Source organism: Elgaria multicarinata, chromosome 3 (assembly GCF_023053635.1).
Source record: "Elgaria multicarinata webbii isolate HBS135686 ecotype San Diego chromosome 3, rElgMul1.1.pri, whole genome shotgun sequence".
Lineage (NCBI taxonomy): Eukaryota > Metazoa > Chordata > Lepidosauria > Squamata > Anguidae > Elgaria > Elgaria multicarinata.
The window spans coordinates 89,677,476-89,693,830 of NC_086173.1; the positions used below are offsets into that span (position 1 = coordinate 89,677,476).

The 16,355-nt window shown below is 45.8% G+C and overlaps 1 protein-coding gene across 1 annotated transcript; it reads left to right on the forward strand.

The window, feature by feature from the left end:
• The first annotated feature begins 479 nt into the window (after positions 1-479).
• Positions 480-16,355, forward strand: GPX3 (glutathione peroxidase 3). Its single transcript, XM_063120881.1, has 5 exons — positions 480-669; positions 12,218-12,371; positions 13,005-13,122; positions 14,058-14,157; positions 15,166-16,355. Exons 1-5 carry the CDS (start codon positions 583-585, stop codon positions 15,373-15,375), a joined length of 669 nt encoding a protein of 222 aa, XP_062976951.1. The 5' UTR covers positions 480-582; the 3' UTR covers positions 15,376-16,355.

Genomic DNA, 16,355 nt, shown 5'->3' on the forward strand with positions numbered 1-16,355 from the left:
TGCTGTTTTAATCTTTTTTATCTTTTATGGAGTGGTAAATAAATATTGTAAATAAATAAATAAATAAATAAATAAATAAATAAATAAATAAAAATAAACTCCCAGTGAGTTCAATGGGACTCACTCCCAAGTAAATGGCCATAGCATTGCAGCTCAAGGCATAGTTAACGTGTGTGCTGTGGAATTCTTGTTGTGCTGACATGTCCCGGAGTCATATGATTTTTGGTACACTCTGTGTGACAACTGGAGGAGAGATGTTATGCTCTCAGATTTTCCCCTGGAGCTCAAATTCTATCTCTAGGATGGGATTTTACATGAACACACCCCTAAGAAACCTAGGCAGCCCATAGTGCATCAAACGGTGAGGAATGCTTCAGCCCAGAGCCCACATGGTTAATATCAACAGGAGCAGCCCTCAAGTCCCTGCCACTCCATGATTGGCTAAAGGCGCTCCGCTTCGTCCTTTTTATTCAGCCCAGCGGTTGTGCTGGAAGAGGCAGAGAGAGACCTACGCCAAACAGCAGCTCTCTGTGGTGACAAGGAGAGGGTGCTCGCACCCTCGCTCCTGCTGCTGTCACTATCATGAGGGGCAGACTTAAGGGGATGTGGATTTTTCCCTTGCTCTTAGCTGGCTTAGTTCAGCCAAATCTGGGACAGGAGCAACAGAAGGTAAGACATTACAGCACTCTTCAGTGGGAGTGGGTGCCCAAACAATGCCTGAGGAAGATTTTCTGGGGACCTGAGAGTTGTTGTGTTTTGGTTTGACACTGTCCAGTATTTGATAGCAGGGTTGGGTGTGGATGAGCAACAGCTGCCTCGTGTAATATTTTTGATACAATACTCAGATACTGACATGGACCCTCCAGTCCCGCTTACGAATCTGTAGCAAGTGGCAACCAACCTGTTCTGGATGAGCGGTGGACCAGATCTCTCCTAGAAGGCACAACATTTGAAACTGAATGACTAACGAGGACAGATTAAAGTTTAGGTTTAGCTGCCCATATCCACTGCTGGTACCTTTGCAGTTCTTTATGTAGATCAGGCTGTGCATTTGAGTTTATGCTGTCATGGTTGTGTGTCATGTTAAAAGGCAAAGTGCGGGGAGATATCTCTCATTATATACTAGCTGCTTCTTATCGCCTGATGAAAGGAATGGATGGTGTTTGCTTATCGGTCTGTCGCGGTGCCCCTCTCATTCTTGACATTTTAGCTGGCAGGCTGTTCCTCTGCCTTGCTAAGTTGAAGCCATTTGTGACCTTAGCAGAAGTGTATTCAAACGGAAGGGAAAGATGTACACATTTCCCAGGATTACTAAATCAACGTGCTCAGGTGAATTTGGCAGGGGGTTAAAGCCACTTTTACAGTCACCAGGCAAGCCACAGATCCCAGTTCGTCTTATGTGAAGTACAGGAGTCCCGCCTCACAGGGTTGTTATGAAAAGAAACACAATCATGGAGACATAAAAAATGGCAACTTAAAAATTGTACGAATTATATTTCAAAGAAAACATTTGGGTTTGCTCTCAAATGCCAAAGCCCCACCCCACCCCGCCCACACACACAAATTGAAATCTGGACCAAAACGGTGCTGGGGTGGAAGGAGAACAGAACCCCAGAACTATATAGTTCCAGATAATGAGGATTGTCCTATAGCACAGAACCACAATTCCAAGAGGAAAGGAAAAAGACATAGCAGGACTGAGATATCCCAGAACAAATAAGGGGAGATAGATTTAACTGTTTTACACACCAGTATTATCAGTCCGAAGGACAAGGTTAGGCAAGACAGGACTCAAATGCTGTTTACTCCAGGGGCGTTCTATCTGCAAAGGCAAACAATGTGACTGTGAGGTCAGCAAAACCTCAAACAGTGAAATCCTAATGTGACTGAGAAAGCCACATGTACCTGAAAGGGAAAGCCCAATAGCCACTTTGCCGCTGGTCTATTTAAGCCATTTTTGAGCAGAAGACTACTTTCTTAGCGGGCGAGCAGGAATACGGCCACCTGTGAGTCACAATAATAGGCAGAAGAAGTGTTGCAATTGGCAAAGTGCAAAAGCAAGAGAAGGGACAATATTTAGTCACTGTTCCATTTTTGCCAGAAGAACTGCATGCTAGCTATAATGGATGTCCATCAATGGGAGGAGCTGTAGTTCAGTGACAGAGCAGCTGCTTTGCATGCAGAAGGTCCCAGGTTCAATCCCCAGCATCTCCAAGTAAGACTGGGAAAGACTCTGGTTCAAAACCCTGAACAGCTGCTGCTAGTCAGTGTTGACAATACTGGGCAAGAAGCACCAAAGCAGCTTCCAATGTTCCTAAAAATTATGGAGTTGCTCTGCAACAAATTATGGCCGTAATCCTAAACATACTTGCTAGAGAACAAGCCCTATTGATTTCAGTGGCATTTGCATGGGAGTAAATGTATTTAGGATTGCCCTGCAGAAGTACGTACATAGGAGTCACTTTTATTATGGAAAGGAAATGGAAACTCTTCCAAACACAGGCCGTGTGTTCCGGAGAATCCTGGTTTATCATTTACAAGCAGTATGAGTATACTACCTGATAGTTTCTGCTAAACCAACCTTCCCCAACCTGGTCCCCCCTGATGTTTTGGACTATAACTCCCAGCATTCCTGACCATGCTGGCTAGGGCTGATGGATGTTGAGATCCAAAACCTCTAGAGGTTGAAGGAGGGTGGGCTAAACAAACCACAGATGAAGGACAAACCTCTGTCCCCGGTTTGTTTATCCATGACATCCACACCAGGATTCTGGCTTCTCTGTCCCCAAACAGGCCAGAGTCATAAGCCAACAACAAACCAGGTCTTATAATTCTGGCTTGTTTTAAGAAATACAAGCCAGAATCCCTGATTCAGACACCACAAGAAACAAATCATGGATGGTGTGTGTGTGTTGTCCCCCAAGGGACAGGAGGGCCCGGGCCCGGTGCGCTAAGTCCAATGAAACACGCAGGGGTGGAGGATCCAATTTAATCTTTATTTTCTGGATCTGTGCAGGAAGGGGTGCTTGGCGATGGTTCGCAAATCAAGTACGCACACCTCATCACATACCACACTTATATAGTCTCTGATGTTCAATAATATATTTACTTTTCATTGGTTAGTTTTGCCAGTGTACTTGTATCTCATTGGTTACAGTCTACACATGCGGACAAGCTCCAGATTTAACCCTTCATGTGACTAAGCATGTAATGCTTACATAGGCTATTAGTTGATTGACCTGTCTAGTGCCTGCTCTAGACGCCATGGGGACCTTTCCGCCTTGCACGTAGCAAGCATAGGCTGTAGGACATGTCAGCAGGTTAAAAATTTCCCCTGCACACATCATGTGTATGTGTGTGTATGTGGTTTATTTACTTATTCATTTATTTATTATATTTTTAGACTGCCCATCAGCCGAAGCTCTCTGGGCAGGCACATTTAAAAACCATAAAACACAACAAGCATAAATTTAAAACATTCAATATTTTTTTAAAAGGCAGTATAAAACCAGCTACATTAAAGACAAAGGAAAGCCTGTGTAAAAAGGTTTAGCCACTCTTGTTTGCAGGAGGAACGGCTGAGGGAACAAAGCAGAGTTAACTGGTTCCTCTTCGTCAAGGTCCAAATATTACCACACTGCAAAACGGAACGTTGGTGGTTTGTTTAGCCATTCCTGCTTGCATGAGTCAAATGGCAGGTGACAGGTAAGCGTGCTCCAGCACACGGCTCATTACGGATCAGTTTCCTCTCCCCCCCGCCATTACCTTATTTAGATAACTTATATTATTATGTGAGTTCTTCTTTTTTGTTGCTTCTGTTTTTTAAAACTTTATGTCAAAATAATATTCTATCATTAAAAAGAAGAAGAAGATGCTATGGGCTAGAATCAGCACTCCAGACATTGAGAGGAGGACAGAAAAGCATACACTCATTTCTCTTTAACTGTGAGGTGACTGGCATATGTTTCAGGTGCAGCTAAGGCTGCAACCTTAGCCACACTTACCTGAGAGTAAGCTCAGTGGGACTTACTGCTGATTAGACATAAATAAGATTGTGGTTCACTTTAGTGATAATTTCACATGCACCCTTAGCGCCAACCCTAAGCAAGAAGGATTGCCTGCCTGGATAGCATTTAATCTTAAAAGATTTCAATTTGATGTAAACAAAGACTGGATCCAGACAACACGATAACCGATGGTAGTTTAAAAACTCAATGGTTAGTTATTTAACCCACCATGGGTTATCATGTTGTGTGGAGGGAGTTTTTTAACCAACAATTCGTTATTTGGCTGAAATAACCAACACAAATAACCAACACTGTGCAGAGTTGGCTATTTGAACCACCATTGGTTATCATGTTGTGTGGAGGGCACTACTGGTTATTTCCTTGGTCACCATTGGTTATTTCGTTAGCCACAGAATCACAAGGCAAGAGCAGATAAAGTGGGGGCTGCCACTCTAGTCCAGCTGGCAAGATAGTTTTTTGGCAGCAACGGCTGATGGCATAGTAGTGGGAGGACTAAAGGGGGGAGAGGGGGGATGAGTGAGTCAACTCAGCAAGGACTAATAGTCAACTCAACGCTGATCGTAATCCATACCACAGTTGATTATTATCATGTGTGGGGAGTACCCCCTAGATAAACAACTGTCAAGTTGATTACTACCCCCCCTCCCCTAGCACTGACTACTGTGTTGTCAGAATGCAGCCAAAGACTGGGTTCAGGCAACATGATAACCAATGGTGGGTTAAATGGGTTGGTTATTGTGTTGTCTGCTGGGACTTTTTCACACCACAGTTGGTTATTCAGCTGAAATAACCAATGCTAATAACTACTGTGTGTCGTGGATCCCCTTCCCTCTGGCATTCATACGTGCTGGCAGACTGACATGGGACACTCAATCAGTGAGACTTCTTTTATTCAGGGAAATCTCACGGTGGAAAGCTTAATGATTATACACTCCCAAAACGCTTAAAGCTAATTGATGGTCAGAAAGCTTTAGGCCTTAAGATAACATATAGTCAAACTGCTTTAACAACCTGGTTTCCCAGTTGCCATCTCAATGGTTCCAAAAATGGGTTCCAAACCTGACCAAGGGAGGGAAAGGATTCCTGATTCAATCTTTCGGGCAATCGCAATGGGGAATACTCGAAAGGCTTAACAAACCATCCCAAGGGAGCTAGTCCAAACACAGCCACACATTGGTAACTCAGGGAACATGGCCAAAGCCTAAAAAAGATCACAGGGTGAGTAAAATCTCAGGCACAAGAACTCCCATGCACATACTTTAGCACCGGGAATTCCCTGCCACCTCAGTCTGGCAGAGGAAGAGTCCATCAATCAAATCCCAGCCTGCCATACACTGAGCTGACCGTAAACACACAATCCACAGCAAATGCGAGCTCAAGTATGAAGAGCCTCAAAGTACTTTTCATGCCATAGTCCTTAGAAATCCAAAGGCCAATTAGAAGAGAATCCATGGGCAGAGTGCTTTAAAAGTCCCAAACGATGATGGACCCAAACAGGGAAGGACTTCGGGCCATGAGTCAAAAGATGATCCTAGAAAAAGCTCCCCGCCTTTGCTCTAGCTTATAAAGGGAGGCGTAGGCCTGTTCAAAGCTACTTGACAGACAGGGGCTCGGCCCGTAAATCATGCCCGTCTCCAAAGTGGGCGGCACTGCTCAGCCCACCAAAATGACGCTACATTCTGAGTGACTCCTTGAACATAGGGCCTCACCTTTCTAAACACTCTATCACTTTCTCACAGAAGTCTAACAGCTTCAAGGCCGAGACAGGGAGAGAGTGATCAACATCTGTGAGAACACTGACAGAGACAAGCTTGCAGACATTCCAAACTGGTTCTAATTAAACCTCCCTAAAACCTGCAAGGCCTTTCCGGTGACTTATACCTGACACTGTGTAGAGTTGATTATTTGAACAACCATTGGTTATCGTGTCATGCACCATTGATTATTTGGGGTACACATAGTTGGTTATTTTTGGCGACTACAGAGTCCCCTGGCAAGAGCAACCAAAGCAGTGGCTGCTGCTCTAGTCCAGCTGGCAGAACTCTCAATGGCTGATGGGATACCAGTGGGGAGCTGAGGAGGGGACAGAGAGTGGAGGATGTGTCAATCAAACATGCTGTTGACTAAGAGCCTTGCTAGACCAGGGTTTAGCCCGGTACGAGCCCCGGGCCGTCCCCTGTGCATCCAGATGACGCACAGGGGATCCCGGGCTCAGGCAGGGGTAACCCTCCCTTGGCCCGGGATAACCAGCACTGCTTCTGGCCCGGTATTTCCCACGGTCTTGGGCTAAGCCCGAGACTGCGGGCGTGTAACCTGTTCTGCTGCTTTTCCTGGCTACCGCATTTACTCGCGAGTAGCCAGGAAAAGCGGCAGAGGCGCACAGCGCTCCACAGGAGCACTGCGGCCATCAGGGCAGTGGGGGGAGATGGGGGGAAACGGAGCCAGGGGGGATGGGGATCAGACAGGGCGGGTGGGCAGGTGGACATCGGCCATAGCGGGCGGGCAGGGGAGGATTGGAGATCGTGGGTGGAGGAAGGAGAACGGGGCCAGGGGGGAGATCACAGATGGGGGGGAAGGAGAACAGAGCCAGGGGGCAGATCGCGGATGGGGGGAAAGGAGTTTTTTTAAAACAAACAAACAAACAAACACCCTACTTACCGTTCCTGGCACCTGCGCTGCTGCCGCTGCTTTAAAAGTAAAAATAAAATGGCAACCACGACAGCTTTCCTCCAGAGCTCGTTGCAGCTCACATGTGAATAAGGGTGAGATCTCGCATTATTCATAACGCGAGGTCCCCCCTCCTCTCCCCCAGATTTTCTACCAGGTCTAGCAAAGGCCTAATAGTCAATTTGATGTTGGCTAGGGTGACCATATTTTGGAAACCAAAAAGGAGGACAACATGGCTGCCCCCAAGGGGGCGTGCCCACCAACAAGTCCAGCCCCCAAGGGGCATGCTCACCAATACGTCCAGCCCCAAGGGGGCGTGCTCACCAACATGTCCAGCCCCCAAGGGGGCGTTCCCACCCAAACATAGCCTTGGTCACATGTCTGATTTCACAGCACGCAATTAAGACAAACCTGTTCTACATAACATCTTAATGTTAAAATCACTGGAATAAAGAACAAGTGAGACATTCAGTGTATCTGAAATTAACTTCACCCACACCTACTTTTGTAGCTTCTGCTGTACTGAGCTTTTGCTGTATTCTGTGTGATACAGTCTCCCCTTCCCTCAAATCTTTTTTGACAAAATATCTTTTTTGATTCATACCCTGTTAATATATTTGAATTATGGTATTAAGCAGTCTCATTTACTTTATTAGGCCTGCTCTAGAGAAAAAGTCCAGTGGATTTCAGCCTTAAAATGGGGAAAAGACAAACAACTCAGAATTAATATGTGGGTACAACTTAACAGTATGGATATGAAGCTGAGTGGTCAAATGCATCTCATTTTCATAGGGCCCATGGGGGAAATGGACCCATTGAATACACATTTTTCCTGCATATTTTGCAACTGCTGATATAAATTTCAAGTCAGATTTTAAAACCTGCAAAGCAAAAGCAAAATATATTTCAGAGACATGGAAGGAAAATGCCCAAGGCCCTCATTTTAGAAACAAGAATAAAGTATTAAGCCAATATGAACTTGAAATGTCTGCCTGGACTGCTTTAGACAAACAATAAAAAGACTGGAAAGAGTCTGGATACAAAGTCATTGCCAGCTATCTCAGTTTCTTTTTGTCTTGGCTACCTAAGAGACAAATAATAGTACTGTATCAAGAAACACAATGCCTCTTACAGCAAAATAAAGCTACCTCACCTTTATTTTGGTCACACAACTCTCCTGTGAAAATCATTCTTCACAGAGAATGCTATTGAAAAATGCTATCATAATAGCAATACATTGTCGCTCGTTGTCGCGGCTGCAGGCCCGGGTGCTGGGAGGCGGAGCTGGAGGACCCATTCCCAGAAGTCTAGAAACGAGGCCTCCAGACCGCCTGGTGCCGGCCCAGCATTGCTGGGGGAGGGAGCTGGGAGACCCGTTCTCGGAGAATGGGTCTCCCAGCTCCTCCTCCCCCCCAGCGACACAGGCCTTCTCCTCTGTGCTGGCGCGTGTGCGTCAGCACAGAGAAGAAGGGGGTGTTGCTGGGGGGGGCGGGGGCTGCGAGGCCCATTCTCGGAGAACAGGTCTCCCAGCTCCCCCCCCCCCAGCGACGCAGGCCTTGGCCAGGACCATGATTTTCCCGGACATTTTGGGGGATTTTGAAATCTCCCCCCAGATCCCGTTTCGGGGCGGGATTTCTGGACATGTCTGGGCAAATCCGGGCGTATGGTCACCCAAATGTTGGCATTAATCGACATCCATTTGGTTATAATCATGTCATGTGGGAATACCTCCTCAATAATCAACTGTGGAATTGACTATTAACCCACCATTGTCTATTGTGTTGTCTCAACGCAGTCAGTGAGTTCACATGGTTTTGGGACTTTACCTTTGGTTAGTTTGGGGAAATGCAGTGTAAGCTTGCATAATGCTTATCTGTGCTATAATAGTGCCTCATCACATTAGGCTTGAAACAGGTTTCCAAAAGCACTCATTTTCTCCCCCAGCCTGAGGGAACAAAATACAGATAACTGGTTCCTCTTCCTCAAGGCCCAAATATTACCACACCACAAAACAGACCCAATATCGTTTACAATCTGTTTTATCCCACCTGTACGCCTTTGGGGCACTGGATGCTTCATCTAAAAGTGGGTGTGGTCACCAACTCTATTTTAATGCCTTTACTGCCAAATACAGGAAGCCAGTCCATGACTTTGTTATGGCCTTGCATTCAATATTGTTAAGAAGAAATGAGCCTGCCCTAGTGAATAAGTGCTAGTTTGGCAAATCATCACCAAAAGTTAGATATGATAAGCAGGAAAGGAGGAAAGCAAGTTAACAGTGGCTTAGCTGTGATAAATACTAGTGTACCGAGAAGAAGTGTTCTGGGGGAAAAGATCAACAGTTGTAACAGATCAGTAAAAAAAGACCCATTTCTTTAATAGCAGAGTTCAGCAGGTGAAACTTTTCAATTTTGGTTTTTCAAAAAATATGCATATATATGTTTGCATATATCTGTAGCAATGAATACATATGAAATGCATATATATGAAAAGACAACTTACTAGCCATTGGCCCCATTCAGAAGACACCTTAAACCATGGCTTTAACCATGGTGACTAAGGCAAAAAGCCTTAGTCGCCACCATGGTTTAAGGTGTCTTCTGAACGAGGCCACCATATATAGGCTTCAACAAAAGCAGACCAGATATCCAAATAAGTATCCATTTGAAGTGGGGTTAGTTCCACCCGTTCAAATGCTGAAAGCATTATAAGGTTAGCCCATTGTGTTATAGGAGGTGAGCGTTTATCTTTCCAGTGGTGAAACTTTTCACAGGCATGGAGATAGGAATATTAGGAGGCCTTACGACATGGTGGGGGACCAACCCCACCCCACCTCCCCATTCTAAAAGGTTGAAATGCCTCTCCTAAGGCTTACTTACTGGCAGTAAGAGCTTTGAGCAAGAATACACTGGTATTTCCCCCCTAATTCCCCCACACACACCTTTTTGCCTTTGGCCTAGCCCATCCCTGGAATGCAGCCCCAGAGTGCTTCTCTAAATTGAAATTCCGCCCTTGGGATGAAAGTAGTTTGCCTTCCCTGCCTTACAATAGCTGTAGATCAAAGTGCAGTTAAAGGGTCGAGGTGGTTTAAAAGAATTGGACATGTTCCCTCCCACCATGTCTGTATTCATTCACTTCAGATTAAATGGAAGGAATTTGATATATGTAGCTACATGGATAAAAATATGACATCTTACCAGCTGTCTAAATGCTCGGAAAGCCCCAGGGTGGGTGGGCAGTGGCGCAGTGATGCTGCAATCGTGCACCCACTCTGGAGCTTTCTGCCACAGCTACAGAGAAAAAAAGTCAGGGACTTACCTGACCTTTTTCTTCAGAGCGCGGCAAGGATGTGTCAGATGACGTCAAGACAGCCCCAAAGCCTCGCTCTGAAGTCACAGTGGAGGTGTGTCTGGGCAGAGCCTGGTGGAAGGCAACCTGTGATTGGTCACCTTCCACCAGGAAGAGGGTGGGGGCGGCTGTTGTCCCCAGATGGCCATCCAGAACCCCGTGCTCCTCTCAGCATCAGGATTACCTGACGTCACCCCGGGGGAGGGAAAGCGCAGGTTTTAAGAGAAAGACGGTGCCAACCCAGCAAAACACACACATACGATGTACCCATGACCCCCACTAAAAAGCCTTCCTTTGAAAACCCAGCAAATGCCCCTTGTCAGCGTTTCACTAAGCTTTTAATTACTGTTAATTGCATTTTACTGTTCTTTAAAAAAAAAAAAAAAAAAAAACGAATAGCCCCTGCTATGTTACCTGCTGCTGCTACCTATAATTGGTCTCAGATTGGTTCCTCTACTTCTGTGTCTTGGGTTAGCATTGTGTCATCATTATTTTTGTATGTGAACTCCCTTGAATTGGGTTCACTTAGAGCAGAACGATAGACACGGCATTTAATTTAATAGCCATAGAATTAACATGCTCCTCTTCTCCTCTCCACATCCCATTCTTATGATCTAGGAGGAAATGTACATTTCCTCAGAAGGAAGCATTTATTGGGAACAATGTGTGACTGCATTGGATTAGGAATGTTGTTGGTTGATGTTGTTACTGTCATTTTTAAAAATATATATAGGCTGTTTCCTACAGAAACCAAATTTCTAACAAATCTCTAGTCACATCCAACAGGTAGCTCTGAACCAGGCTTCTGGTTTTATTGCTTTAAGGTGTAGGATAGCCTCCACTAACCTGCTGCCCTTCCACTGTTTTGGACTACAACTGCCATCACCAGTGCCCAATGGCCATGCTCACTGGGATTGATGGGAGTTGTAGTCCAAAACAGCAGGAGGGCTAGTGCAAGCTGCTTTTCTTCTTGTGGGTCACATCTGCATCTGCTGCATTGCTGCTCCATCCCATTACCACAAGTGATCAACATGGTTTTTTTTTATTATTATTATTTATCTTCCTGATTAAATATCTGCCAGGAAGATTAAATGTCAAGGATAAAAAGAACCCATCTCTGTCATGCTGAAGCGTTCCCTGCAAACAGGTAAAGCAAATGGGTTAAGAAATGGATTGGTAGGGCTTGATTTGTGCCCAGCACTGGCCTCTGACGCAAATCGATCGAACTTCTGGCTTGCAGAAGAGAGGCAGAGTGAATGATTAAATGTTCCAGTTAGATCCTAGTAACCATGTGTTTCTAGGTGACCACCAAGAGCTAGGTGATGCGGGCATCTCCTTGGAAATGAATTAGGAACTGCTATTGGTATACCATAGGACAGGGGGAGGGAAGCTGGTACCCTCCATATATTTTGGACTATAACTTCTATACTCTCCATCCAGCATCGTCAATAATTAGGGATTATGGAACTTGTAATCAAAACATCTGGCATGCTTACGTCTGGAATACTTACTCCTGCCACAGAAAGTTGCCTAATGCAACCACAGACCACCGATCCATCGAGCTCAGTATCGTCTCCACCAGGGCGGTTGTCAGTCTTCTGGCATCTATTTAATTTCTAGAACCTCAAGGACCACCACCTGGAACGGCCTCAGTGGAGGCAGACACACACCTGTTAGAATTAGGGAACAGGCTGCCTCTAAGTGCATGGCTGAGACCAAGATTTCATTTTCACTATCAAAATTGAGCTCATACCCCTTTCATGCAGATACCCACTCCTGGTTGGACTGGCAGTTGAGTCTTTCTTCAATGGTGGTGAGGGCATATCGTCCTCTACCCATCACACCTGAGGGAAGAGGGCAGCAGGTGAGGTAGAGGGGGCAGGAGAGACTGTGTGGCACACAAAGCTTTATCCTCCAACAGAGAGGAATCACTGGAGGGCTCTAGAGAAATGGCTGGGGAGATGCTGCTCCACCACAGCTTCAGCTGACTGGGGTAGTTGCTTCACTTTGCCTAATGATAGGACTGGCCCTTGGCAGTAAAGAAATGTCATAAATCATAAATAAATACTAATATGATGTGGAAATCTATGGTGTCTTCTTACATTTTTGTTCATATTTGTTCAGAATGTGTTGTTTCTCCTCCTCCATGTGGTGCATCTCTTGCTGTCTTCCAGGTGGACTGCTATGAGTCAACTTTAGGAACGATCTATGACTATGGAGCTCTCTCCATACATGGTGATGAGTACATCCCCTTCCAGAAGTATGCGGGGAAGTTGCTCCTCTTTGTAAATGTGGCCACCTACTGAGGACTCACAATGCAGTACCTTGGTAAGAACCCCAGCTAGGAAGAGAAGCCCAGATGCACAGCCTATGAGGGTTGATTTCTACCATGAGAGTCACTGGACTTCTAGCAAACTCAGAAGCCACATGACCCTTTCAGCTTCTTAACCCCCAAAATAAGGGAACTACTTGAGATGACCTGGTAGGGATGGACGTACTCTAAAATACTTTATTTGGAATTATTGCATCATGTAGTCCATGGCTGAGATCTGGGATCACAGTTTTGGGAACTCAACCCTGGCATGGCCACATCATGGGCTTATGCTGATCTAATCATTCCCTTTCCCCAGTGAGTCTTAGGAAGGTTAGGAGAATTCTGGCTCTTTTCAACTCCTTCACCAAATTACAATCCCCAGGATTCTTTGGGGGAAAGTCATGATGGTATTAAACTAGTCATGTTTGCACTATGACTATTTCCCAAGAGATCAGCCTCTCCAAGGTCAAGATTAGTAATGAAACTGGACTTGTGGAAGAACGTTTTATGGAGCTTTTGGAGGTCTTATTTCTCCAACGTTCTTGTCATGTTAAGGGTGCCTCCATCTTAAAGAGCCTTGAGGCACCTCTAAGACTTCTGCTGCTGTAAGACTCCTTTTGATAGCAGCATTTGTGTCTCTCTCCCAGAACTGAATGCACTACAAATTGAACTGGAACATCATGGATTAATCATCCTGGGCTTCCCATGCAATCAATTTGGAAAACAAGAACCTGGAGAGAACTCAGAAATCCTTCCAGCACTGAAGTGAGTATGCCTCTATGAGTGAATTGCTGGCTATGCCATGGAGCATGGATTGCCTCAGCTCTTCACAGCATGGCAGGGCTCATGAGCAAGGCTGACAAGTACTAGCTTGCCTTCCTTCTTCAGTGGCTCTGCCATTTATTCCTGGTTTCACCCTTCACAAGAAAGGAACCAAAAGCCACAGCTAGACCTAAGGTTTATCCTGGGATCATCCAGGGTTCGCCCCTGCTTGAGCACTGGATCCCCTGTGTGTCACCTAGATGAACAGGTTTGACTCCTGGATGATCCAGGGATAAACCTTAGGTCAAAGATGGAATGTGGTGGGACCACATGCATGTATTGCCAATGTACTTCTAGCCTGTTCTCCCTCTGGCAAGAAAGCAGGCAAGGCTACTGTTGAATCCATGGGGACCTTACCTACACTTGCCTGGAAGTCCTAGCAGTGGTGAAGTAGGTATGGAGCTGGACAGCCGTGTGCATTGTTCCTAGGGGGAAGTGGGTGGGTGATAGGCCCTGAATTGGAGCTAGGACAGGGCCTGCAGGCCAAATCCAGCCCTGCAGGGCTCCTCAGATGACCCCGCCCCTTTCCCTTGGCCCCACCCCATCCTTTCCCCCCAAACACCAATTGTTGGGTGAGTTTTGTGTAATTCTCTCCCCCCCCCAACATATCCTAAAAGGTTGAAATATCTCTCCTAAAGCTTAGTTATTGACAAGATGACCTTTGAGCTAAAACTTGCTGGTATGTTTTGGAATTTTGGCTCTAGTCTCTTTTGTCTTTGGCCTGGCTCACCTCCGGAATGTGACACCAAGACCTCCTTCCTTGGGCTGAAAGAGGTTCAGCACCCTCAGGCTAGGAGGATGTCCTCTGCACAGGGCAGGCTCTTCCTTCTTGCAAACTCCCTGTGAAAGAGACTGCTACCTTCCCCTTCCTGTTCCAGATACGTCAGACCTGGAAGCAATTTTGTCCCGAATTTCCAGCTCTTTCAGAAAGGCGATGTGAATGGGGAGAAAGAACAGAGAGTCTACACCTTCCTGAAGGTTTGTATCAGCTGCTTTGATTCTGTAACTTCTCTTCCCAGCTTATGAGGAACAGAAGCAGGATGACCGACAGGACAAATAGTTATGGCCTGGATCCTAAATTCCCATGAGCAGAACTTTGCTCACAGGATGCGTCCATCAGCAGAAGGAAGTGGAGGGAAGCGATTTGCACCAATTTCCACGGGGGCTCCTTGAAAATCAGCTTTGGAGAGTTGACAAGCTCTCCTAAACGGCATGGAAGGTGATCCTCAGGGGTTGCAGCAAAACCTTGCCTCCACTCCATCAGAGCCCTTCCATTTGTAAAAGAGCAATTCAGGATCCAAGCCAATGAATTTTATTTACGTCAAGCAAAGATTGGAGGTGGACGGTGGGCCTGCCTAGAATGGTTTAGGTTATTAAATAGCTTGAGGTGGGAGCAATTTTGAGCAGAAAAACAGCTGTTGGGAAAAGGCTGAAGCACCTCTTCTCACCTGAGACGGTGGTGGTGGGTGCTTTCAGATGGAGGGCTCCCCAATTGCTAAGGCTCAAAAGGCATTGTGCAGCTATTCCGCCTTTTTGTCCTTAACGGTTCCCACCCACCCCCCGGTAAGAAAAAAGATGGAAACAGTGATCAGAACAGATAGGAGGGCTACAAGCAGAAGACAATGATGTCGGGAACACGTGTAAAATTCCATGAACGAAGCAATGCAATGGCACAATAAAAGCCTCATCTGGAAGCACACTGGTGCCCTTTTAAGAACAAAATACATTGGGGTTTCCTTACACAAACTGGCATCTTAACAGACTGCTTGTTCCTTAGTTGGCTCAAGGGGCATGAAATGTATTTCTGCTGTCATTCTTCCCCATGGGCCTTGTTGCTCCTGATAGCTTATATCTCCCCGGTGCCACTGGAACAAGCATGAAACGACTTAGGATGCAAAGGTTTTGAGGGCTCCTTGCCCATTATGGAGTCTAATGCCAGCAACAACAAAGAAGCTGAAGTTAAATCTGTTGTTTTTCTCCTGGTAGAACTCCTGCCCGCCTGTTGTAGAAAGCTTTGGTGACCCCAAGAAACTTTTTTGGGAACCTCTGAAGATCCATGATATCAAGTGGAACTTTGAGAAGTTTTTGGTTGATATGGATGGGAAGCCTGTGATGAGGTGGTTCCCCAGAACAACTGTCGCCACTGTGAGAAATGACATCCTAACATACATGAGGAAGAAGAAGATGCATGGATAGAGTCCATAGAGGTGAAGAGAAATGAGGTGGAGGTGAGGCAGGGAGGGAGCCTGTGACTTTATCCAGAATCATACCTTTTCTCCCAAGTGAAACAAACAAGGATCTGAACTTCCTTTAGTCAAAGCCAAAAGATTTCCTGAATACCCTATCTCAATGGACATAATGCCAAACCCTTTGGGAAAGAAGCTGATCCCAGCTTCCTTCAATCATCCAGACTTCTATTGCTTTAACTTCCACATTGTGCAAGTAGGATCTGCCCTGGCAATCACTGTAGTAGCCCACTATATTGAATCAGAAGGCCATTAGTAGAGCTGCGTGAAGCACAAAAAACAAGGCCCTCCTTTAGTTTTGCCCTTATAGGATACAGCAGCATTAAAGACACAGAGGACATTTATCCTTCTCTTTGTTAACATATTCATGTAAAAATATACACAGCAGTCTTTAGCCATCAGGTGTTCTAAGCCAAGCCACACTTGCCTCCAACTGCATAACCAAGAGCTTTGTGGCACCTTGAAAGCTATAGATTTGTTGTGGCATAAGCTTATATGGCCGGAACATAATCAGCTGCATTTGCGCATGTAACCTTTATTTACAATCCTTTGCTCCCATTCGATGGAGTCAACATTTCAGGCATCCCCTGGATAAGGCAGTCTACCTCCCTTCGCCAGAAAACGCAACGGACCGTGCCAAGTGGACTGGAGTTTCTCATACTGTTGGTCTCCTCAGAGAGTGGAAGAGACGAGAAAGGGTTCTGGGGACAAGGAAGATGCATCTGTATGACGGCTAGGTCTGAAAGCTCCCAAAGAGTGGACCTGGCCCAAGCCTGCAAGGCCATGGAATAGCTCTTCAGTGCATTCAAGCTGCTCCACAACTCGCCTTGCAGAGATGCATTCCTCCTTCTCACTCCCAAGATCCTAGCCTCTTTTGCCTCCACACCCACCCTGTAAATGAAACTGCCTAATAAAAACCGCAAACACTCA